This window comes from Rana temporaria, chromosome 9 (assembly GCF_905171775.1).
Source record: "Rana temporaria chromosome 9, aRanTem1.1, whole genome shotgun sequence".
Taxonomy (NCBI): Eukaryota; Metazoa; Chordata; class Amphibia; order Anura; family Ranidae; genus Rana; species Rana temporaria.
This window is the reverse complement of record NC_053497.1, coordinates 87,903,535-87,929,336: the sequence shown is the minus strand read 5'-3', so window position 1 is coordinate 87,929,336 and position 25,802 is coordinate 87,903,535. Positions and strand designations below refer to the sequence as shown.

At 46.5% G+C, this 25,802-nt stretch overlaps 1 protein-coding gene across 1 annotated transcript in view; it reads left to right on the top strand.

Annotated features, from left to right (window-relative positions):
- Positions 1-25,802, top strand: part of ALG13 (ALG13 UDP-N-acetylglucosaminyltransferase subunit) — a 401,371-nt gene that overhangs the window by 26,133 nt on the left and 349,436 nt on the right. Inside the window, exons 6-7 of the mRNA XM_040325249.1 lie at positions 7,375-7,615; positions 18,570-18,808. Coding sequence (XP_040181183.1) covers positions 7,375-7,615; positions 18,570-18,808 — 480 coding nt within the window. The remainder of the gene's footprint in view (positions 1-7,374; positions 7,616-18,569; positions 18,809-25,802) is intronic.

Here is a 25,802-nt window from a genome sequence, read left to right as displayed (position 1 = left end):
AATTTTGAAATTGATGGCAGCAACAGGTCTCAAAAAGGTTACGATAAGGGAACAAAAACCTGGTAAAGTAAGTATTACTTACAAGGAAGCACATTTTGCTACTAATTAGGTTAATTGGCAACAGGTCAATAACATGATTGGGTATAAAAAGAGCATCTTAAAGAGTCTGTCACAAAAGTAAAGATGGGCAGGGTTTACCAAGCTGCGTCTAAAAATAGTTTAACAAAATTGCAAAAACTTTTAATATATTATCATCTACAGTACATATTATCATGAAAAGATTTAGAGAATCTGGAGAAATCTCCTGTGCACAAGGGACAAGGCTAAAACCCAATATGGGATGCCTGTGATCTTATGGCCCTCAGATGGCACTACTTTAAAAAGAGGCATTATTTTGTGAGGAACATCACTGCATGGGCTCAGGAATGCTTCCAGAAATCACGGTCTGTGAAAAAAGTTTGCTGTGTCATCGAAAAATGCAAGGTAAAGTTTTTTTATTATGCAAAGAAGAAGCCATGTCTGAACATGACTCAAACACAGTCGTTTTACCTGGGTCCGAGCTAATTTAAAACGGTCTGTTGCAAAGCTGTTTTGTGGTCAGACGAATCAAAAAAAAAGAGGGACCTTCTGACTTATCATCACTCATTTTTTCAAAAGCCTGCATCTCTGATGGTATGGGAGTGGATTAGTGTGTATGGAATGGGCACCATCGGTGCTAAAAGATATAGCCAGATTTTAGATCAGCATATGCTCCAATCAAGACAGAGGGGCAGATCCACGTACCTCTGCGCCGGGATACACTACGCCGCCGTAACTTATTTATTTTATTTGGAATCCTCAAAGAATTCGCACCGTAAGTTACGGCGGCCTAGTGTATCTCTGGCGGCATAAGGGCGCGGAATTCAAATGGATGTAATGGGGGCGTGTTTTACGTAAATACGTCGTGACCCGACGTAAACGTTTTTTCTAACTGCGCATGCGCCGTCCGTGGGGGTATCCCAGTGCGCATGCTCGAAATTAAACCGGAACCAGCCAATGCTTATGACGGTGACGTCATTCTATGCAAATTCCTATTTGCGAACGACTTACGCAAACAACGTAAAAATTGGTCGCGGGAACGACGGCCATACTTAACATTGAGTACGCCTCAGAATAGCAGCTTTAATTATACGCCGAAAAAAGCTGAACACAAAACGACGGAAAAACAGTGCGCGGGCCGGACGTACGTTCGTGGATTGCCGTAACTAGCTAATTTGCATTCCGCGGAATTCGACGGAAACGCCACCTAGCGGTCGCCGAAAAATTGCAGCTTAGATCCGACGGCGTACTAAGACGTACGCCTGTCGGATCTAGCCGAGATGCCGTCATATCTTGTTTTGTGGATACAAAACAAAGATACAACGCGCAAAATTTGAAATTACGCGGCGTATCGAGATACGCCGGCGTAATACTTTTGTGAATCTGCCCCAACATCTTTTTTAGGAAAAAGCTTGCATATTTCAGCAGGACAATGCTAAACCGTATACTGCATCTTTGACTACAGCATGGCTTCGTAGTAGAAGAGTCCGGGTGTTTAACGGCCTGCCTGCAGTCCAGACCTTTCACATTTCAACTGAAAATAATTGGAGCATTTTGAAACAAAAAATAAGACAAAGACAAAGAAGACCCAGGACTGTTGAGCAGTTAAAATCATATATCAGATGAGAATGGGACAGCATTCCTCTCCCAAAACTCCTGTCTTTTTAGCTCCCAGACATTTACAGTGTGTTTTTAAAAGAAGAGATGCTACACCAAGGAAAACATGGAGAGGTGTTGCCATCAATTTCAAAATTACCTTTTTGCATTATGTTTTAATGTAGATTTTACACAGCAACCCAACTTTTTTTGGAATTGGGGTTGTACTAAAGCAACGGACAGTAAACTACTGGTAAATGGGATGATCAACTGTATAATATAGAAAGATATTTAGCAGCAGCCAAGGACTGAGCGCAAGGAGAAAGGTATCAAGGATCTCTCTGCACGAGCATTCAGGTTTTCAGCCTCCTAGCTAGGTATATACAGTTGTGCTCTTAAGTTTACATACCCTGGCAGAATTTATAATTTCTTGGCCATTTTTCAGAGAATATGAATGATAACACAAAAACGTTTCTTTCGCTCATGGTTAGTGTTTGGCTGAAGCCTTTTATTATCAATCAACTGTGTTTACTCTTTTTAAATCATAATGACAATATAAACTACCCAAATGACCCTGATCAAAAGTTTACATACCCTGGCGATTTTGGCCTGATAACATGCACACACATTGACACAAAGGGGTTTGAGGCTGGGTTCACACTATACTACACGACAGCAGTACAACTTTCATCCTACTTTGCTCTGTGACATCGTTCCTACATTGGTCCTACATCCATCCGACTTTCATGAACAGCATACTACTTTGATCCAACTTTGTGATAGTCTGACTTGTTCTTTGACCAATCAAAACAATCCCAGAGTGAGATAAGGTCCTTTTAGTGCTGCTGTAATCACATGTCAGATGTCAAAAGTCAGATGGTAAGGACAAGGCTCCTACTTCGGTCCGACTTCAATGATATTCAATGGGCTCAAGTAGGATCAATGTCAGACCAAAGTAGTACAGGGAGCATTTTCAAAGTCGGACCGACTTGTGTCGGACCAGTTAAGACGGCTCTCATAGGGAAACATTGATTTTCACACGTCATGCGACATGAGCTCCCAATGTCGGAGCGTTTGTCGGACAAGTGTGAACCCAGGCTGAATAGCTATTAAAGGTAACCATCCTCACCTGTGATCTGTTTACTTGTAATTAGTGTGTGTATAAAAGGTCAAGGAGTTTCTGGACTCCTGACAGACCCTTGCATCTTTCATCCAGTGCTGCACTGACATTTCTAGATTCTGAGTCATGGGTAAAGAAAAATAATTGTCAAAGGATCTGCAAGAAAGGGTAGTTGAACTGTATAAAACAGGAACTGGATATAAAAAGATATCCAAGGAATTGAGAATGCCAATCATCAGTGTTCAAACTCTAATCAAGAAGTGGAAAATGAGTTCTTTTGAAATCGAACCACATCAGGTAGACCAACTAAAATTTCAGCCACAACTGCCAGGAAAATTGTTCGGGGTGCAAAGAAAAACCGACAAATAACTGTGAAATACAGGACTCTGAAAACATGTGGTGTGGCCGTTTTAAGATGCACAATAAGGAGGCACTTGAAGATGGATGGGCTGCATGGTCGAGTCGCCAGAAAAAAGCCATTACTACGCAAATTCCACAAAGTGTCCCACTTAAAATACGCCAAACAGCACAGAGACAAGTCTGACATTCTGGCACAAAGTCATTTGGAGTGAGGAGACCAAATTTTGGCTATTTGGCCACAACCATAAACGTTTCATTTGGAGAGGAGTCAATAAGGCCTATGATGAAAGGTACACCATTCCTACTGTGAAACACGGAGGTGGATCGCTGATGTTTTGGGGATGTGAGCTACAAAAGCACAGGAAATGTGGTCAATATTGATGGCAAGATGAATGCAGTATATTATCAAACAATACTGGAGAAACATTTGCATTCATCAGCCAGGAAGCTGAGCATGGGACGTACTTGGACATTCCAACATGACAATGATCCAAAACACAAGGCCAAGTTAACCTGTCATTGGCTACAGCAGAAAAAAACGAAGGTTTTGGAGTGGCCGTCTCAGTCTTGTGACCTCAATATCAATGAGCCACTCTGGGGAGATCTCAAACATGCAGTTCATGCAAGACAGCCCAAGAATTCACAGGAACTTTTTGCTAAGAGGAATGGGCAGCTTTACCTTCTAAGAAGATAAAGAGCCTCATCCACAAAAGACTTCAAGCTGTCATTGATGTTAAAGGGGGCAATACACGGTATTAAGAACTGGGGTGTGTATACTTTTGATCAGGGTAGTTTCTGTTGTCATTATGATTTAAAAAGAGTAAACACAGTTGATTGATAATAAATGGTTTCAGCCAAACACTAACCATAAGTGAAAGAAAAGTTTTTGTGTTATTTTTTTTCCAGGTACTTATATAGTGCCGTCAATTTACACAGCGCTTTACATATACATTGTACATTCACATCAGTTCCTACCCTCAAGGAGCTTACAACCTAAGATCCCTAACACACATTCATACATATACTAGGGACAAATTTTAGACAGGATTCAATTAACCTACCAACTTGTCTTTGGAATGCTATCATTCATATTCTCTGAAAAATGGCCATGATTTTTTTAATTCTGCCAGGGTATGTAAACTTATGAGCACAACTGTATGGGTGGACATTGCCTAACTGAAAGTATGCAGGATCAGTATGCCTCTCTGAGCTGGGCTAGATTGAGGGGCAGTGAAGCAGAAATAATTGTATGTTTTACAAAGATTCCACCCATCTGAATCCTCTAGGTCCCAACAAGGCTGTCATACCAGTGGTTCTCAACCTCTGCCACAACATGGCCAGGAGCGACAGGTAGATTGTGATCAGCCTGTTGCTGACCCTATTCTAAACCTTCCCTACCCAATCCATAACAAACAAAAAAGTTTGGGCTACAGGTACAATTTAAATCCAAATCCTGCATGTCAGTCTCGACTTCGGGAGCGATTTCAGAGACATCTGCGTGGGTTTCTGCACAGATGTCAATGGAAATTGCCAAAAGTAGTACAGAAACAACTTTTTGCGGCGTCGCACCGATTCAGACGCTGCCATTGCCGGCAATTGCCACTGATTTGGCATGCGATTGGACATGTCAAATTGCATGCCAAATCGCATCAATGTGAACCAGGGATGAAGGGATGAAAAATGGCACGTTTGCAGATTTATACAACATCAACCAATCAAATTCTTGTTAAAAATTTGCCCAAAAGCAAATGGTGAAATATCATTGGTTTCTTTTAGGTACAAATCTAGTTATCTGCATATTTCAATTCTCAATTTTAATGTTATGCTTGGGCTCAATTCACACCAATGCGTTTTTTCATGCTTTTTGCAGAAAGTACCCTTTTTTTAACCACTTGCCGCCCGCTCACCGTCAGTGGCGTCACTAGAGGGGGGTCTGAGGGGGCCCCAACCCCCTAATTTTACTGTGTGATCCACTATGTGCCCCCCAAGTATAAACCGAATAACATCCTGCGCCGCGGCTGTCCGACAGAATGACTCGCCACTCTTCTGTCAGTCTCTCTGAGCCATGAGGCCGCCGCTGTTTATGGGAATTGTAGTCCGCCATCCGCGGCGGCGCTTGCATTCTCAAGCTCCCTGCTCCCGGTGGGGGAACTCTCTGGAGATCAGAGCAGCCAGCCTAAGCCAGTGTTCACCAGCCCTCGTGCTACAACTCCCAGTCACGCAACTGCCTGCTGGTGGCTTCAGTACAGTGTGCATGCACATGGACTTGACTCCAGGAGACAAGAGCAACATCACCCCCCCCCCCCCCCCCCAGGACTGGAGGAAGCAGTGGTGCAAGAAGGAGGAGAAGACCTGTCCTGAGCTCTGAGCCTGTCTGAGTTGGCAGCTGCCAATTCGGCCCATACCAAGCTGAGGTGAGAGACCCTGACACCCCCAGCTGACCCCCACATGATCATCCCATCATTCCCCCCCCATACACCTCATTTACCCTGCCCATGGCCTGTGAATTCTGCTGGGAGCTGGCCATGGCCTGTGAATCCCTCTGGGAGCTGGCAATGGCCTGTGACTCCTGCTGGGAGCTGGCCATGGCCTGTGACTCCTGCTGAGAGCTGGCCATGGCCTGTGAATCCCGCTGGGAGCTGGCCATGGCCTGTGAATCCCGCTGGGAGCTGGCCATGGCCTGTGAATCCCGCTGGGAGCTGGCCATGGCCTGTGAATCAAGCTTGGAGCTGGCCGTGGACCTGTGGGTCCTGCTGGCCAGTCACATGTGTGGCCAGCAGGACCCTAAAGCCATGGTCGGCTCCAAGCAGGAACCATAGGTTATTGTTCACTCTCAGCAAGACCCACAGGTCAGTGGCCAGCAGCACCCACATGCCAGCATGACACATAGGCTATTGTCCGCTCCCAGCAGGACCCACAGGTCCGCAGCCAGCAGTATAGCACAGGCTATCCCCCGGGGCATACAGCATTTTTCACACCAATGTGTACATGTGGTCTCATTGACTTCGCTGGCTGTCTTACCTTTGAGGGTTCCTAATATACATATTTTTGGATCCAGGTTTGATGTACTTTGTTGTAGTACACTGGATATCTATGTGTCTTTGCTACACCCTCTCCTCTCTGCCCCGGAATTAATGTTCATCTGCTAACCACTAGATCTGGTTCTCTATACTTACGGTGCATTTCCATAACCGTCGGTACAGACTGAGGGAGCTTTTTCTGGATCTTGGAGATTTTTCTATTATATCTGAAACTTCCTCTTAATATCCCCTCGACATATGTAAATGCGACTTGGAGGATTCCGTGACAATGAAATATATTTTTGCACTGTTAATTTCTTCTGCTCGTCCTGAGGAAGCCCAATGGTGAAACACGTAGACGATGCACAGAGGATATTTTCTGTATCATATATCCTATATGGTTTTCTTTTATTGATTTGCTCTGTAAATTTTGTAATACATTTATATTTTTGGATATTCCCGTCTTGCCTCTAAAGTCTGACCATTAATTACCGTCTTTCGAGTAATCTTTCTGTCTTCTAAATTTACGGATGTGGCAAATGTGAGTGCTCCCCCCCTTGTCCTATTTTTGAGCCAGCAGTGGCATCACTAGGGAGGGCCTGAGGGGGCCCCGACCCCCCCAATTTTACTGTGTGCACTACCATGTGCCGCCCCAAGCATAACACGAATAACGTCCTGCGCCGTGGCTGTCTACCTGAATGACTCGCCACTCTTCTGTCATCCTCTGAGAGCCTCAAGGAAGTCAGAGCTAGATGACGTCATGTGACGGCCGCCACTGTATATGGGAGTTGTAGTCCACCATCCATGGCAATGGCTGCGTGCTCAAGCTCCCTGTGTTCACCGTCCCTCGTGCTACAACTCCCAGTCGCCGTGGTCAGATCTTTTGCTTGCCTGTATAGTGGCTGGCCTGGGCGTGCCACTGCCTGCTGGTGGCTGTAGTACAGTGTGCATGCACGTGGACTTGACCCCAGGAGACAGGAGCAACATCACCCACCCCCCCAGGACTGGAGGAAGCAGTGGTGCAAGTAGGAGGAGAGGACCTGTCCTGCTGAGCCTGTCTGAGCTGGCAGCTGCTGATTTGGCCCATAGCAAGCTGAGGTGAGAGATCCTGACACCTCCAGCTGACCCCCACATGAGTATCCCATCATCCCCCCATACACCTCATTTACCCTGCCCATGGCTTGTGAATCCTGCTGGGAGCTGGCCATGACCTGTGAATCCCGCTGGGAGCTGGCCATGACCTGTGAATCCCGCTGGGAGCTGGCCATGGTATGTGAATCCCGCTGGGAGCTGGCTATGGCCTGTGAATCCCGCTGGGAGCTGGCCATGGCCTGTGAATCCCGCTGGGAGCTGGCCATGGCCTGTGAATCCTGCTGGGAGCTGGCCATGGCATGTGAATCCTGCTGGGAGCTGGCCGTGGATCTGTGGGTCCTGCTGGCCAGTAACCTGTGTGTCCTGATAGCTGCTGGCCATGGCCATCAGGACCCAAAGGTTATGGCCAGCTCCCAGCAGGACCCATAGGCTATTGTTCACTCTCAGCAGGACCCACAGGCTGTGGGTCCTGCTGGGAGCTGACAGTGGACCTGTGGGTCCTGCTGGCCACTGACCTGTGGGTCCTGCTGGCCACTATCCTAGGGTGACCAGAAGTCCTAATCGCCGCCGGGTTACACAAATCTCCCACTTACACAGCACGGCCGCTGTGTGCAGTCTATCATAGGAGCCCATCCAGGAGGTGGGACTTTGTATGACAGCGGCCTCTTGGTAAGTGGGAGATCCCCGCTCTGTGTAATCCAGTGGCACTCACCCCCCCCCCCCCTTCCACCATGCACTGGTGAGGCTGCATTGATGGGCACTGGTGAGACTGCATTGATGGGTACTGGTGAGTACATATTTGCGTTTTATTGTTGGCCCCCTAACTTTTGTCCCTGTCCCCCCATCCCCCCCCCCTAAATATGTAAGCTAAAGACATAACTGCCCACCGCCAAATGACGGAGGGACGGCTCCGACTCTTGTCCTGGGTAGACATCATATGACGGTGCACCCGAACAGCAGGGGGCTCACAGTGGTCGCGGCCGTGCCATGTTGCTAGGACACGGCTCAACCGTTATCTCCTTAACCATGTGATCGGCTGTGTTCAATCACAGCCTATCACATGTAAATACAGGAAGTGCTCTCATCGCCTCACACTGACAAAGTTTGTGGCGAGGTTGGCCGATCAGTAACATCTCCTCGCAGGGACAACAAGAGATGTAATCAGGGCACTGATTGCAATAAAGTGCCAGCAATCAGTGCCCATTAGTGATGCCAGTAAGTGCTGGCTTTCAGTGCCCAGCAGTAATGCCTATCAGTGCCCATTGGCACTTATCAATGCCCACCAGTGCCACATATCAGTTCCACCTATCAGTGCCCATAAGTGTGGCACATTAGTGCCTCCTCATCTGTGCCACCTAATCGGTGCCCATAAGTGCCACCTCATCAGTGCCCATAAGTGCAGCCTCTCAGTGCAGCCTAATCAGCGTACATCAGTGAAGGAGAAAAATTGCTTATTTACCCCCAAAAAAATGTTTTTTTAAATGTTCAGTCTTTTTTTTTTTCAAAATGTTCAGTCTTTTTTTTTTTGCAAAAAAAACATCCCAGCAGTGATTAAATACCACCGAAAGAAAGCTCTATTTGCGTGAAGAAAAGGGTAAAAAATGCAAATGGGTAGAGTGTTGCATGACCGTGCAATTGTTATTCAAAGTATGACAACGCTGAAAAATGGCCTGATCAGGAAGGGGGTGAAAGTGCCCTGTATGGAGGTGGTTAAAGTGGTTGTAAGCCCTGTTACACCACATTTACCTACAGGTAAGCCTATAAGAATCCTCACCTGTGGGGACCGTGAATATCTCCTAAACTTGCACCGTTTAGGAGATATTCACTGTATCCACATGTGCCGAAATCATCGCACTGAAGAAACGGCTCGCTGTAAACTGTACATTTGTACTCAGAGTCTCAGGTAATCGTGCTAGGGAAAGGTCTGAGTGGAAAACAAGGAAAGTGACCTGAGGTGTGCCGGGGTCACGTGGTCAGTATGCCTAAAAGGGGGCATACCCAAGTAGAAGTAAAAGAGAAGAAATAGCAAGAAAAAAGGGGAAGGGTGGGTGGGACACGAGAGAACTGTCACCCAGAAAGGAGGATAGAGGGCGGGTTTAAATACCTCCTGACTCCTTCTACAAATTCAGGCTGACCTGCGGTCAGCCTTCCACATGCTATACCTTGCTGATCCTTATGGAAGCTGGAAATCGTAAGTACCCCTACTACAATGACTGCCTAGCCTCCAGGTTCCATGCCTAGGGCTTCCCTGCTGCTTGGTGAACACAGGGGCTCGTTTACGTAATTTTCCCAGATAATGTAAAGCATTCTCTGATTGGTTGAGGTGGAGATTGTTATGTCACCACCCTGCCTCTCCACCTTGTCCAATCAGGGAACACTTTGCATTTATTGAGGGAATGCAAAGTGTTCTCTGAATGGCACTTGTGCCAAGTGAGCAACCCCATGATCACTATGTAGCAAGGAAGCCATTTAGCACGGGAACCCTGAAGCTAGTTATGAACACTAGTAGCAATGTCTACTACAGTGAGTTCCATCTTCCGCAGCCTTTGGTTAGGTATGGCACATGCATACTTACATTAGTCCAAGTTGGACCAATATAACTAAGCTTAAAAAGCCATACCTAAAAGTCAACTTAAAAGATAAGTTAAAGCATAACTAAAGGCAAAACTTTTTTTCATTTTGGATAGAGTATGGAGGATTATAACCCCTGTCAGTTTTTTCTTGCTATCTGTGTCCCATTGCGGAGATGTTCCCTGGAATTCCTGTCCCATAACCAAAAAAGATGTGAGAAAATCCCTCCAAAGTGAGGGAATCTCTGATTGTCTTCACAGTCACCAGAACTAATGTTCCCACTGGAAAATGTCCCCTCTATTACTGTTCTGGTGTCAACTCAACTAAATTTGGGACTTTCTTTTACTTTTACAATGCTAAATGGAAGCAAGACAAGCAGTGGCAGGCCCATCCATTAGGGGCACCCGGGCGCTGCCCCCTCTCTCCTCCCCTATATGTAGAAGATAGATTCATGAATCAATCCACGGCCGCTGGGGCCGTCCCCTATTCATGTGTCCGGCCCTTTCAGATCACCAGGCACATGAATTAGAGCGGGCAGGTTTTTTTTTAAGCACCTAATTAGAGCCAGACGCTCTAATAGGCTTCAAAATAGCGTGGGCTCGGGTTGCAGAGGATGCATCCAGAGCCCACCCAGGTGTGTTGCAACAGCGAATAAATATTCGCTGTTGCAACACTGATCCTCCTCCCTGCCAATCGGGAAGCAGGTATGAAACCCGTTTCCCGTTGGCCAAAACATCAGGTGATCCTATTGGATGCTTTGCACAGGGAGATGCACCACTGAAGCTGCTCCAGGAGAAGACACCGGAGCAACTTTCCCAGAGCCCTCCGCGCTGGAAGATGAAGAGCTCCGATCGCTGCTCTCACTGTCCGCATCCAAGGTAAGGAGGACAACGGGTGGTGGGGGGGGGGGGGGGTGTTAGTGCAGCGCTGCAGGGGGTGGGTGGCTGTTGTGCTAGTGCCACTCCACAGGTGACCTGGGGGGGGGGGTTGTTTGCCCCCTCCAAAAAAAAAAAAACTCAGGCCACCACTGAAGACAAGACATGTAGAGAGGGTGAATCTCCCTAATGGGGGCCACAGACAGCAATAAAATCTGACAGGTGTTCTAATCCCTCTTCACATTAGTTTTACTTTTTAGCATAGATATGAGATTTAAATATGACTATTTTTTTTATTGACTTTTGGGGGAAGTGAAGACGGCACTTTGTTTGATACTACGCCTACATTCTCCCCACAAAGTTTGCAGTTCATCAGACCTCATTATTGCCACACAGGCAGTACCTGCAGAGGCGTACCTAGAGCATTTGGCACCCGGGTGGATCCTTTATCTGGCACCCTCCCCACCTTAAAATGTAAAAACACCCCACTGTGCCCCCTTTTTGTCACTACTGTATACCCCCTCTACACAACTGCACCTCTGGACCCCTTTACATTACAGAGCACTCTGGACCTCTGGACCCCTTTACATTAAACAACACCTTGCATCTAAGGACCTCTTTACATTACACAGCACCCTGCACCGCTAGACCCTTTTGCATTACATAGCACCCGGCACCTCTGATCTACAGCGACTGCACCTCCAGGTGCACTTGTAGTGCAAAGTGGATTTGCCTTTCAAAAATAACCCCCCTAGTTTACTAAAGCCAGTATTCCAGTTCTTACACAAGTGGCTGCCTAAAGAGAATAATGGAAAGTAATGCACTATTGTGGCATATGTGCACAGAGCTGCTGTCATTATCAATGACTTGGTAAGGCAAATCCACATGGAGTGGAATAAAGACTGTAGGATAATGGGGCCTTGAACAGGTTAGGAAGTGAGCAGAGAACTACTTCTCTGGATCAAGGATCTGACACAAATGCAATCAGAACGACAAAGGGATTGATCACTGACCAGGCTGCACTGATGGGTACTGATCAGGCTGAGCTGATGGGCACAGGTAAGGCTGCATTTATGGGCACTGATCAGGCTGCATTGATGGGCAAGGTGGTGCTAATGGGCCCCGGTGACTGGCAAGGCTGCGCTGGTAGGCACTGCTGAGGCTGCATTGATGGGCACTGGTGACTGGCAAGGCTGAATTGATGGGCACTGGCGAGGCTCCACTGATGGGCACAATAAGGGCTGAGTTGATGGGCGCTGGTCAGGTGGTGCTGATCAGGCTGCATTGATGGGCACTGCTGAAGCTGCATTGATGGGCATTGGGCACTGATCAGGCAGCATGCACACATACAATGATATTGTAAACGAACAAAAACCATCACAAACACATACTGAAATTACACACACATAGAAACTATGACACCCAAACAATCGAAATTACTTTTTTCGAAACGGGGTACTTTGTAATTTTTTTTAGACCTGCAGGGGGTACTTCATCGTAAAAGGTTGAGAAACACTGCTATACATGAAGCCTGCGAATTGATAGGCTCTATGTGTGTATCGGATGAGTATTTATGTGCACATACGTATTTTCTTGAGTGCGTTCAGGAAAATACGTTGAACACGGATGCACAGGTAAATGCTAATGCAATTAAAGCGGGGTTCCACCCGCATTTTATTTATTTTTTCAAAGTCAAACACTGTAGCTGCTGACTTTTAATAAGGACACTTACTTGTCCTAGGCGCCCGTGATGTCGCCCCCCCCCAAGGCCGATCCCTTGATCGTGGCAAATCCCGGCACCGCCATCCTCACTAAGGGAAACAGAGCCTTGCGTCTTCACTGCCCGTTTCCTACTACGCATGTGCGAGTCCCGCGGCACTGTATGAATGGGCGGCTGCTCTCTGGAATACACACAGTTCCCAGAAGGCAGGGCGCCCCATTACCCAGAAGACAATGCAAGGATGAAGACCAGCCGCAGACTAGGAAGAAGCAAATTAGGAAGATCCGCATAGCAACCGCAATTTCTGGCAAGTAAATAATTTTTATTTTTTTTAGGGTGGGCCTCCACTTTAAGCATCAGTGTTTATATGAGTACAGTGCAGCCATTCCTTCTATGACAAGCTGCATATCTCACCTGAGTTTCTCCAGCCATGCCTATCTACATCTGTGTGCATGAGGCCATAGGGAGTAAAAAATATCTGTTTCAAAGTAAACAAAGAGGGTTTGGGGGATAACAATATGCATAGCTCCCAACTGTCCCTGATTTTGAGGGACTGTCCCCGATTTGGAAAAAAAGTCCCTCTGTCCCTCTTTCCTCCTCATTTTGTTCTGATATATATATAGTTTTTTTTTTTATAAATGCACTTTTTATCTTTTAAAAAGTGTTTCCCAGTGCTAAACCTTTCATTCAATTTTTTAAATTGCTGCATTTGTAAACTTCAAAGACCAATATAAAGGAATAATAGTGTCAAAAAAAGCCCTTGTGGGTTTAACTAATATTTTATTTTTTTTTTTTTAATAATTCTCCTTTAACCACTTGCTTACTGGGAACATATACCCCCTTCCTGCCTAAGCGAAATTTTAGCTTTCAGCACTGTCACGCTTTGAATGACAATTGCGTGGTCGTGCGACGTGGCTCCTAAACAAAATTGACGTTCTTTTTTTTTACCACAAATAGAGCTTTCTTTTGGTGGTATATATTTTATCACCTCTGCGGTTTTTATTTTTTGCGATATAAACAAAAATAGAGCGACAATTGTGAAAAAAAACGTTTTTTTTTTTTTTACTTTTTGCTATAATAAATATCCAATTAAAAAAAAATATATATATTTTTGGTAAAAAAAAAAAAATCGCAATAAGCATATAGTGATTGGTTTGCGCAAAAGTTTTAGCGCCTACAAAATAGGGGATAGAATTATGACATTTTTTTTATTATTATTTTTTTTCTACTAGTAATGGCGGCGATCTGCGATTTTTGTCATGACTGCGATATTGCGGCGGACACTTTTGACACATTTTTGGGACCATTCACATTTATACAACGAACAGTGCTATAAATATGCACCGATAACTGTATAAATGTGACTGGTAGGGAAGGGGTTAACACTAGGGGGCGAGGAAGGGGTTAATGTGTGCCCTGCATAGTGTTTCTAACTGTGGGGGAGGGGAGTGACTGGGGGAGGTGATCGATGGTTATCCCAATATACAAAGGACACACCATCGTTCTCCTCTCTCTGACAGGACACACAGAGATCCATGTCCCTGTCTCTGTGACTGCCGATCGTGGGTGCTTGTCGGACATTGCGGCCGCCAGGCACGCGCATTGGCCCCTGAGCGACTAGGCGGGCGCGCGCGCGCACCCCCCAGTGGCTGGAGGCCGTATATAGACGGCCTCCCGGCAATTAAAGGAGTTCTCTAAGCTAAAACTTTTAACCCCCGCTGTGCCCGGGCTGTAAAACTATACAAAATAAACTTTCACTTACCTGCCTACGATCCCCCGTTGTTCCGTTATCGCCGCCCGTGCTCCGGTTCCTGTCAGCTTCCTCTTCCTGCGGGTCGGTGACTCACCGTGCGCTCAGCCTATCAGCGGCCGCGGCGGGACATTGCTGCGGCCGCTGATAGGCTGAGCGCACGGTGAGTCACCGACCCGCAGGAAGAGGAAGCTGACAGGAACCGGTGCACGGGCGGCGATAACGGAACAACGAGGGATCGTAGGCAGGTAAGTGAAAGTTTATTTTGTATAGTTTTACAGCCCGGGCACAGCGGGGGTTAAAAGTTTTAGCTTAGAGAACTCCTTTAAGATCCACATTGCGGCCGTAAAAAGTCGTCTGGCTGGCGGGAAGTGGTTAAAGGGTGTGGCAGGAGATGTATCCTATTCCTACATACTTTTGCTAATATGTGTCCCTCAATCCCATATCAAAAAGTTGGGAGGTATGCAATATGTCATTTTTCTAATGTAAATACTGACACATTTTCTATGTGCCAACTATACCAAATCACGCTTGGCTACGCAGAATCCCATTCTTTCTAATTGTCACTGTTCATACTTGTACTCTAAAACCCCATACACACGATCTGACTTTTTGACAACAAACTTCAAAATTAGCAGGTTTTAAAAAAAATCCTACCGTGTGTACGCTCCACCCGACAAACTTTTTTGGTTTTTATCGGACAAAATTTTGCTCTGCAAACGGACAAACTTTTCGCCAACAAAAGTCCTACGGTGCAAAGTCCTATCATGTGTACAGAAGTCCATCGGACTTTTGTCCGAAGTACAAAACACGCATGCCCAGAACCAATGTTAAAATCAACCAACAATAGCAGAAGTTGACCAAAGGGTGGAGGTAAAGAGCAGAAAAACCACGTGATGTTGGGAAAGTTTTGGGAAAGTTTGCAGAAAAGTCCTGCTGTGTGTATGCTATGGGTGTGCCCGGCCAACTCCATCAAACAAAAATCCACTGAAGAGTTTGTTTGTCCGATCATGTGTATGAGGCTTTAGGCTACTTTTACAGTAGGACCTTGGGGGCGTCGGCGGTAAAGTGCTGCTATTTTTATCGATGCTTTACCATCCCTTTTGCGTCGCTTTTTGGCTGCTAGCAGGACGCTTTTAACCCCCGCGAACGGACGAAAAAGGGTTAAAAGAACTTCAGTGGCGCTGCCCATTAATTTCAATGGGCAGGGGTGCTGTGGGAGCGGCGTATACCGTCCTGCCAGCGCACCACTCCAGTGTGAAAGCACTCGGGCTTTCACACTGCAGTGAGAGGAGAGACTCTTTACCGTCGTGCTATGCAGGTGCTATTTTTAGCGCTATAGCGCCTGTAAAGCACCTGAGTGTGAAAGCAGCCTTAGTCACCCTATGCTGTTTTTCCCTATGCCTGAAAAAGTGAGTGATGTCACAGCGCCACTTCTGGTTTACTCGGCTGCCAATAGCGCCGGATTCCAAAAAAATATAGAGTATTCAGAATCACTGTTTTCAGCGATCTGAATACTTAGAAGCGCAAAGGAGGGATCGGAGGTCTTTTAGACCCCCGATCCCTCCATAAAGAGTACCTGTCAGCACCTATTACTGTCCCAAGGAATGTTTACATTCCTTGTGACAGCAATAAAAGTGATAAAATTTTTTTTAAAACACAATGTAAAAATAAATAAGAAAAAAACATTTTTTTTTTAAAGCGCCCCATTCCCTGTGAGCTTGCGCACCAAAGAAAATGCATACGGATGTCGCGCCTGCATATGTAAACGGTGTTTAAATCACACATGTGAGGTATCGTTGAGATCGTCAGAGCAAAAGCAATAATTCTAGCACTAGCCCTCCGCTGTAACTCTAATCTGGTAACCGTAGGTACCATAGTTTGTTGCCATTCCACGAGTGCGTGCAATTTTAAAGCGTGACATGTTTGGTATCTATTTACTCAGTGTAACATCATCTTTCATATTATCCAAAAAAATTGGGCTAACTTTACTGTTTTTTTTTTTTTTAATTCATGAAAGTGTCTTTTTCCCAAAAAAGTTGTGTTTAAAACACAACGCTGCACAAATACGGTGTGACATAAAATATTGCAACAATCACCATTCTATTTTCTGTTAAAAAAAAATGTATATAACGTTTGGGGGTTCTAAGTAATTTTCTAGCAAAAAATATAGATTTTAACTTGTAAACACCAAATGCCATTTTAGGCATGAAAGGGTTTAATCCCCCCAAAGACTCTCATATTGTTTAGTCTTTCGGACCCATTTCTAAAGCCTGGGTCTGGATGCCTACTAAGACTAGTTAATATCACAGGTGATGGAACCATAATAAGCACACATTTATTCCCACCTGTGCTCACACATGGAGTAATCCTGAGTTCCCCTCATATATCACAGCAAATGTTACAAGAATCCTTATAAGAAAACCAATAGCAAAAAAAAAAAAATCCTCATATATCCAACTTAAATTTTATGTTGAATTTGTTGGTAGAATTACTACTTTAAATGAACTTTATGTACATGAATGCAATGATAGAACGGTGCCCATACTTTAAGACACACAATACTTTATTAATAGTATTTAAAAATACCAGCGCTTGGATACAACCCCCAATTTAAGAAGTTTATAGCAGCTATGAAATGTAGGCCATACATATAAAATGTAATACTTTAATAGCAATGTAAATGTCAGTACTGCAGTGTATAGAGGTGAAATTTTTTTTCAGTTTTTTTAATTAAAATCCAAACAAGATATATTTTTCCAGTTTTGAATAGAGCAGGGGATGGTTTGGGCCTCGTTCAGATGGGTGAATAGGCTACAGACACGTGTAAACTGGACGATTAGCTGCAGCCAGAAATGCTTTCCCTGGGCAGTTTCTTTCTGAAGAATTGATTTTTGGGAAAATCTTCTTTCCTTTCCCAGTTCCTTTTTTCTTAGACCCCTTTCACACTGGGGCAGTTTGCAGGCACTATTGCGCTAAAAATAGCGCCTGCAAACTGACCGTAAACAGCTGCTCCTGTTTCTCCAGTGTGAAAAAGCCTGAGGGCTTTACCACTGCCGCACCTCCCGCCCCAGTGTGAAAGGGGCCTTATATACATTTACAATTCAGAGAAACACACTCCCGGGGTTAGACCCTCAGCCGCCCCGCGGTGACTGTGTATATTCTTTAGACTTGATAGGGATTTGGTTTACAATTAATTTCCCTCACCTGTGCTTGACTAAAATCAGATGTATCCAAGGTGTTGGCTTTTGTTTTGTCTTACGTGTGCCCATTGTCTGGTGAGCTTTGATTTGTAAAGGTACAAAATAGCTGTTCTTTTTCGCACACACTGGGGTTTATTTACTAAGGCAAATCCACTTTGCACTACAAGTGCACTTGGAAGTGCAGTCGCTGTAGATCTGAGGGGGACATGCAAGGAAAATAAAAAACAGCATTTTAGCTTGCACATGATTGGATAATAAAATCAGCAGAGCTTTCCCTAATTTCAGATCTTCCCCTCAGATCTACAGTGACTGCACTTCCAAGTGCACTTGTAGTGCAACGTGGCTTTGCCTTTAGTAAATAAACCCCAATGTGTATATAAGAATAGGAAAAGAATCCCAGATTCTCCCCAATGGTCGCCCGCCTGTGTTAATGGACCTTAAAACTCCTGTCAGGTATTTTTGTTGCCTGTGTCTCAATGGGGAGATTTCTGCACTTCCTTTTCTGCAGACACAACAGGAAATCTTTGGAAGGCGAGGGACACCGTGTCTCTCTTAGCCGTCTCTTTGGAACATTCCCCCTCTACTTTTTTTTTGGGGGGGGGGGGGGTGACAAGCCTCCATTTTCAATGGTTGATAGGAAATATGCCAAGGGTAAATCTCAGCAATAATAACCTGACAGGACTTTTTAATCACACTATTCACAATGGAAAGTTTCTCTCCTCAGGGGCCCATTCACATCACGGGTACCCATTATACTCTGTAGAAGGCTTAGCGCTATGTGGAGACCATGCAATTCGTTGTTACAACACTTCATTTATCTTTTTTTTTTTATTAGTCTCCAAATGGCATTTCATTTAACTTTCCACAGGACAGCTTGTAGTGATGTTATGTGTAGAAATACAGCTTGTCTTTCTTCTACCAATGCAATGCACTGAGACTATGGGGCAGGAGACACATTGCCTTGTCCATGGGTGGGATATGTTGGGTATGGGCCCAGGATATGGACTAGAACAATAGCCCAGTGGATGGCAAGGGGTTAACATTTGCTGCTTCTTCTTTTTTCTTCTAGACTTGAAGTGGAAGGAAGTTGGGACTACTTGTGGAGGGTGTCGGCTCCTGTAGTCCAAGGTGTCAGCGAGCCGGACACGAGTAGAACGGCTTAGGCTCTGACGGCTGACTGGGAGGAGAGTCGGACTATTTAAAGGGCGCTGAGGCAGCGGCCGCCTCCACTCAGGTGGCCGTGTATTGTAGCGCGGCGTGGGGCTCGGGAACGCTCGCAGCCATGCACAAGGGCTGGAAGAAATACTTCGGCCAGAAGTCTCTCAATGAAGTCACCATGGACGAGTATCTGGGCAGCCTGGGACTGTACAGGAAACTCACCGCCAAGGACGCCTCCTGCCTCTTCAGAACCGTGTCCGAGCAGGTGAGGGGACTGAGGGGGGACTACGGCCATCTATATGGCAACATTGCAACACCTCTTTCATGGGATTGGGGACTTTTTATTCTTTAGTTTTTTTTATTGAATTCAACCTTTCTATCACATGTGTGTGTGTGTGTTAAAAAAAAAAAAAAAAAAAACTAAACTTCACTTACTATGTGAGGCACCTATGTCCATGGCAAAGCTGTATAACTCCTCTACCTGACGTGACGTCATAGGCACTGTACTGAGATATATTCATTCTCCACTAAAAATCACTGATCATTACTAGTACAAAATATGTTTTTAAATAAAAATGCCATAAATATATCCCCCACCCTATTTTGCAGACGCTGTAACTTTTTGCGCAAACCAATATATGTTTGTTGCCAAAAAATAAAAACAATTCTTCCAAAAATGTGTAGCAGAATACATATTGACCTAAACAGATGAAGATATTTTTTTTTTTTTTTTATTATTATAGCCAAAAAAGAAAAAACTTCAGAGGTGATCAAATGCCACCAAAATAAATCTCTGCTTGTGGGAAAACAAGGACATCTATTTTGTATGGGTACAGTGTCGCGCGATTGTTGGTTAAAGCGACGCAGTGCCGTATTGCAAAAATGGCCTGGTCAGGAATAGGGATGAGCTCTGGCGTGAGCTCTGCCAGGAAGTCGGCACGGCGATGCGCTAATCACAGGCAGTCAGACATTATCCGATCTCTGCAGCTGAGCATCGGGAATATGTCTCCCTGCCTGTGATTAGCGCAGCACCGTGCAGACTTCCTGGCGGGCTCTGCACGTGGCGTGTGCGAACATGCCGGAGCTCATCCCTAGTCGGGAAGTGGGTAAATCCTACTGAGGCTGGAGTGGTTAATAAAGGAATTGTCAAACTGTCGTGGTGTGTGTGTTTTTTTTTTTTTTTTTTGTGAATGGGTAAGTGGTACAATGTACCTGATACCCATTCACATAGGAGGGGCACTGGGCTCTGGGGGCCCCCTTGTTAAAGCTGACTTCCAGATTTCGATAAGTCCGTCCCCACGCCCTACATCCCAAGGTTGTCGGAAAGAGGCTCTTATCCCCATGTGGACAAGGTGCTTTGTTGAGGGCATGTGGCCTGCTATGGTTCAGGAGGGGGCATGGAGTTCTCCTTAGCCCAGGTTCACACTGGGTACGATTTGGTACGATTTGAGATGCGATTTCACATGTCAAATCGCATCTTAAATCGGCGCTGCACCGATTTCAAAAAGTAGTTCCTGTACTACTTTTTGCGATTTCGGGCCACGATTTACATTGAACACTGCACAGATGTCTCTTAAATCGAGGCCGAAATTGCGGCCGCGAAATCGCGGTAAAATCACGATTTTACCGCGATTTTGAATTCGCAGCAGTGTGAACCTAGCCTCAATATCCATTCCAGACGGGCCTGCTATGTACTGGGTGGGGGACACAAATAGAGCTTTATTTTGGTGGTATTTAATCACTTGTTTTTTTTTTGGGGGGGGGGGGGATAAAAGACCAAAGTGAGTGTGTGTGGTTTTTTTTTTCTCAGTTTGTCAGTAAACTTTGTAAATAAGTATTTTTTCTCCTTGACTGATGGGCACTGATGAGGTGGCACGGGTGGGCACCACTGATGGGGGCAGAGATGGGCAGCACTGACTGGCATCACTAATAGCCACTGATTTCTGGCACTGGTGGGCATTTAATTGTAATCAGGACACTGATGATCAGTGCCCTGATTAAATCCCTAGATGTCCTCTGTGAGGAGATGCCGCTGATCGGCTCTCCTCTCCTCACACTCTGTCAGTGTGAGGCGAGGAGCGCCAATTACCGACATCTCCGTGTTTTTCATGTGATTGGACACAGCCTATCACATGGTAAAAGAGCCGCGGGTCTTTACAGAGATCAGAGTCACGCCGTGTCCTACCAACGCGGCTCAATCGTCATATGATGTCCACCCAGAATGAGAGCTGCACCGCCCAGCCTTCATTTGACTCTGGGGCGGACGGCAAGTGGTTAAAGAATATCATGTTTTATTGTTTCACTTTAAAGCGGGGGTTCACCCTATAAATAAAATAAAAATGTTTTCTTCTAGCATAAAATTAGGCATAGTAGCGCGAGCTACAGTATGCCTGTCTTGATTTTTTTAGCCCGGTACTCACAGTGCAATCGTACATTGAAGATACCGACTCCCCGCGGGGAATGGGTGTTCCTATCCAGACGGAGGATGATTGACGGCCGGCTCTGGCACGTCACGCTTCTCCGGAAATAGCCGAAATAGGCTTGGCTCTTCACGGCGCATGCGCCGTATAGCGCCGTGAAGAGCCGAGACCTACTCCGGCTGTCTTCGGGGAGCGTGACGTGCAAGAGCCGGCCGTCAATCATCCTCCGTCTGGATAGGAACGCCCATTCCCCGCGGGGAGTCGGAATCTTCAATGTACGATTGCACAGTGAGTACGGGGCTAAAAAAATCAAGACCGGCATACTGTAGCTCGCGCTACTATGCCTAATTTTATGCTAAAATGTTGCTATGGAGGGTTAACCACCGCTTTAAGCATTATTAAAATCACTGCTCCAAAAAATAAAAAAAACAATAAAATAAATAAATTCAAAAACGATTTTTCTCTTATGTCCATGGACGGACACAGCTTCCTTATACTCTTGACTGCAGGGTTATGTTCCGTCTATTAGGAGAGGACTAGACAGACATGTTAATGGTTAAAACATGTAAACTTTAGCAAAGCTGAAACGGCCCCGCCCAGGGGGCAGTCCCTCTGGTCATAACCCCTCACACTGCACTGAGCAGCTCCAGTTTTTTTCTGCCTAGTAGAGAAGGACCTGGCTCCCATTGGGCCCATGGTCCTGAAGAAATGTTATTTTTACATATTAAATTTTTTTTTTTTTTTGGATCCTCAGATCTTCTATCAACTGCCGACTGGGTGACAGGCTGGATAATATAGATCCTTGTCGCCCCTCCCCCAGTCAAGGCATCGAGCGTGAGCAGGCCTTAGCAATGCGCTGGGTCCGCCACGACATACCCCATTGCTCCAGGGGTGGCCGGTGAGCTTTTTACCCCAGGGCTCACATATGACCAGGCTGCTAGCTGTCTGTGTCACAGTGGGGCGTGGCCGGCAGCTACTCCGTACTGTCAGGAACGCGCCAGCAGTCCTCGCAGGGACGGGTAAGTACTTTTCCTCCTGTCTTGGCAGGATGGAACAGCTGGGCTTTCCTAGGGGGGGTCTCGTGTCCTCCCTTTCCTCTCCCCCCCGTCCATTCCCTCCTCCACCATGCTGTGACTGACCTGGGATGTACCTGAGGGGTTGTTTTTTTTCCTATCCTGGCTGGGGGCTGTGGGGTGTTCTGGGCCCGCTCTCTGTGTGGGTGGTCTGCCATGGGGGGTCCTCCGCTCGGGGGCCACTATGTTTTCCGGCCTTTTCGTTCACCTCAGTGTCCTCGGCGCCGTTTTTTTTTTAAATCTGTGCCATTTTCCTATGCTCGCGCTGCTGCTATTGACATGTGGCTGGCAGCCATTTTCTTGTAGCTGCGCTGTGATGCAGGCAGTTATAGCGGGCGGACATTTTCTAGACACTCACGCTCCTTTTTTTTTTTTTTCTGAGGCGGCCGGCGGCCATCTTGGTGTGATTTTGGCCTCTAGTGCTGGGGGGACTTTCTGAACAGCACAGTTTTACTTCAGACACACACAGTGTAAAGGAGAGCGGACCGCAGCGCTATGCAGCTTTCTTGTCGGGGTGGCGAGTCCCCTGGGATATCCCTTTTGGTCAGTACAGCAAGGAGGGTGTGTCTGTCTTTTTGTGCACTTGTACCTTGACATTAGTCCCTGAGGGTTGTCGGCAGGCCCGGATTTCCCACAAGGCCACTGAGGCCAGGCCTCGGGGCGGCAGGGTGCCAAAGGGCGGCAGTGGCATGGAGTCCCCTGACGGCCGTAACATACAGTTGAGGGCGGTAAGTTGCTGTGGGGGAGAATTGAGTGGGGGAATCCGCTCGCTCGTTAAGTGATTGCGGCAATGTCGCCAAAATCGCTTGTCAAATGTGTGTTGCTGTCTGTCCTCCCCTCCCCCCACATACCTTTCTCTGCTTGCTTTGCCTTTGGGACTCCCCCCCCCCCCCCCCCCCCAGCCGCCGAGTCTGTCTCCTGTCCCTGCCACCGATGTACACAGTGAGAGGGGTGAGCTATGCTTCCCAGGAGTTCTAGCACAGTGCTAGCACTTCTGTTTTGGAGGTGACAGGGTTAATAAAGAGAACCTGTCACCTCCAATTGCTATCACACATGGAATTGTTTTCTCCTGTGTGATAGCAATAAAGTTAAGTGAAAAAAAAAATGATAAAAATAATAATAATTTAAAGTATTTAAAAAGCAAAGAATAAGAAAAATAATATTCAAAATAATAAGAAAATTACACAAAAAAAAAAGTAAACGACAAGCTACAGATATAAAAAAAAAAAAAAAAGGGATAAAGTAAAAAAAAAAAGAAACAAAATATTTGAACTAACCGTGCCGCCCCTGTCCCGTCCGGTTGCCATTCTCCGTTGATTGGGGGGGGGGTTCGGTTGGCGGGGAAGGGGTGCATTGTGGAACCTGGCCTTGGGGTGGCAGGGAGGGAAAATCTGGCCCTGGTTGTCGGGTGAGCTAGTAAGCATGGCGTCAGAAGCTGGCGCTTCTTCCCCAGACATTCCAGTGGTGACAACCGGTGCACCTGCGGTCACTTGGTCGGCAGTCCTGGAATCATTTGTTGCCAGGGTGGGGAAGCGGTGTGTGGGCGAAAGGGGGGTAAAAAAACATTCCCCCCCCCCCCACCATCTCCTGGGGATAGCTCTGGCTCGGCTGTGGCCCAGGGCCCTGGTTCTGAGGTATCGGAGGATGCGGACCAGGACCTTTCGGACAGTGAGGACGACTCCAGGTCCGGGTCAGCGCAAGACAAGGCACTGGTTAGAGCTCTTATCACTGCAGTGGGGGGCACTCTTAAGCTAGAGGATACTGCCAGGACATCTGCTGAGGAATCAGTCCCTTTTGGGTCCCACAAGCAGGCCTGCACTGCTAAGGTGTTTCCTTCTGTGACCTTTTTTGATAAGCTTATAGACAAGGAATGGGAACGACTGCAGAGGACCTTTACCCCTTTGAGGAGAGCCTTTTAAAAAGTGAGCATCTCCCCCAGTTGTGGATCCCCCCCGGTATCCAGGTTGAACAAAGCAACGATTCCGGTTGAGGGAACCCCTGCATTTAGGGACCCTGCTGACAGGAGGTCCGAAGCGGTTGGTCGGTCCATGTTCTCTATGCTGGGTTCAGCTTTGCGGCCTATTTTGGCTATGGCACTGTTGTCACAGACACTCACTGAATGGGCAAGGCTATTGCACCAGGAGTTGGAAGAGCATCATGCTCCTCCAGGCTGCGTGGAACTGGCTGACCAGTTAGTACATGGCCTCAAGTATGTCTGGATTCAGATTCCTTGATCTCCAGAGCCTCAGTATCTGCAGTGGTTCTGCGACGCCTGATTTGGCTTAAAGGGTCACTAAAGGAAAACATTTTTTTATGCTGAAATGACTGTTTACAGGGTATAGAGACATAAAAGTTAACTGATTCCTTTTAAAAATGATTACAAATAGATACAAAATCAATCATATAATGTGCCTGTAGGTTAGTTTCACTTTTAAACTGTTTTCATGTTCCTGTGAACTAGAGAGACACACAGAACAAAAACAAACAAATCCAGGGCAGTGTTTTGTTTTTAAAATGAATTGGATTGGTTCAGACACACAGTAATGACTGCTTGGACCTACAGTGAAAAGCTCCCAGTACGATGATTATAAGGAAAAAGACAACCAGGAAGTGTGGAGATCAGAGCAGAATTACAGCCACTTCAAAGCAATAACGAACAATAAGGACATGAAACCAGTACTGCAGTAAGGTAAAGGAAGCTATTTAGCTAAAAGTGGTGGCTGCACTCCATCCAGGGGATTTTCTGGTGTCCTTGGACGTCAAGGACCCATACTTGCATGTCCCCATGTATGTCGGGCATCAGAGGTTCCTGTGCTTTGCGGTCGGGGAAGACCACTATCAATTCGTGGCTCTTCCTTTTTGGCCTGGCATCGGCTCCAAGGGTTTTTACCAAGGTGCTTGCCCCGATTTTTGGCCTTGCTGAGACAGCGAGGAATCGCTATCGTGGGCTACTTGGACGATCTGCTTCTGAGAGCTGCTTCAAGCTCAGAATTGGAGGAGGATGTGGCGATTGCCAGCCAGACCCTCCAAGAGTTTGGCTGGGTGCTGAACTAAGCGATTGGAGTATCTGGGTCTGATTCTAGACTCCTCAGAGGCGAGAGGTTTTTCTCCCTTTGGAAAAATTGCAGACTCTTTAGACGGCGGTGAAGCTGTTGGTGTCCCTCAGGTGGTCGTCGCTGTGCTCTTGCATGCAAGTCCTGGGTCTCATGGTAGCCTCCTTCAAAGCAGTACCATTTTGCTCAATTCCACACTTGAGTCTTGCAGAAGGAGATTCTGTCCAAATGGGACAAGTCTCCATTGTCCCTGGATTGTCAAATCCGTGTGAGTCAACTAGTCAGGGCTTCCCTGATATGGTGGCTGAGATCTCCGGCCCTTCAGTCCGGGAAGTCGTTCCTTCCTTCCCTTTCACTGGACGGTGATCACGACGGACGCCAGCCTGACAGGTTGGGGGGTGGGGGGGGGGGGGAGTCTGGGGTGTTCAGTCGTCACAGGGTCGCTGGACACAGGAAGAATCTCGCCTGCCTCTCCACATGGTCGCAGAGCCTACAGGGGCGTTCAGTCAGGATCCAGTCAGACAACGCCACAGCGGTGGCACATGTCAACTCATCAGGGAGGAACAAGAAGCTCGGCTGCAGCGTTGGAGGTGTGCTCACATCCTGAGGTGGGCAGAACAGAGCGTGCCAGCTCTATCGGCCGTGTACATTCCAGGTGTAGAAAACTGGCAAGTGGACTACCTAAGTCCCCAGACGCTGGACAAAGGAGAACG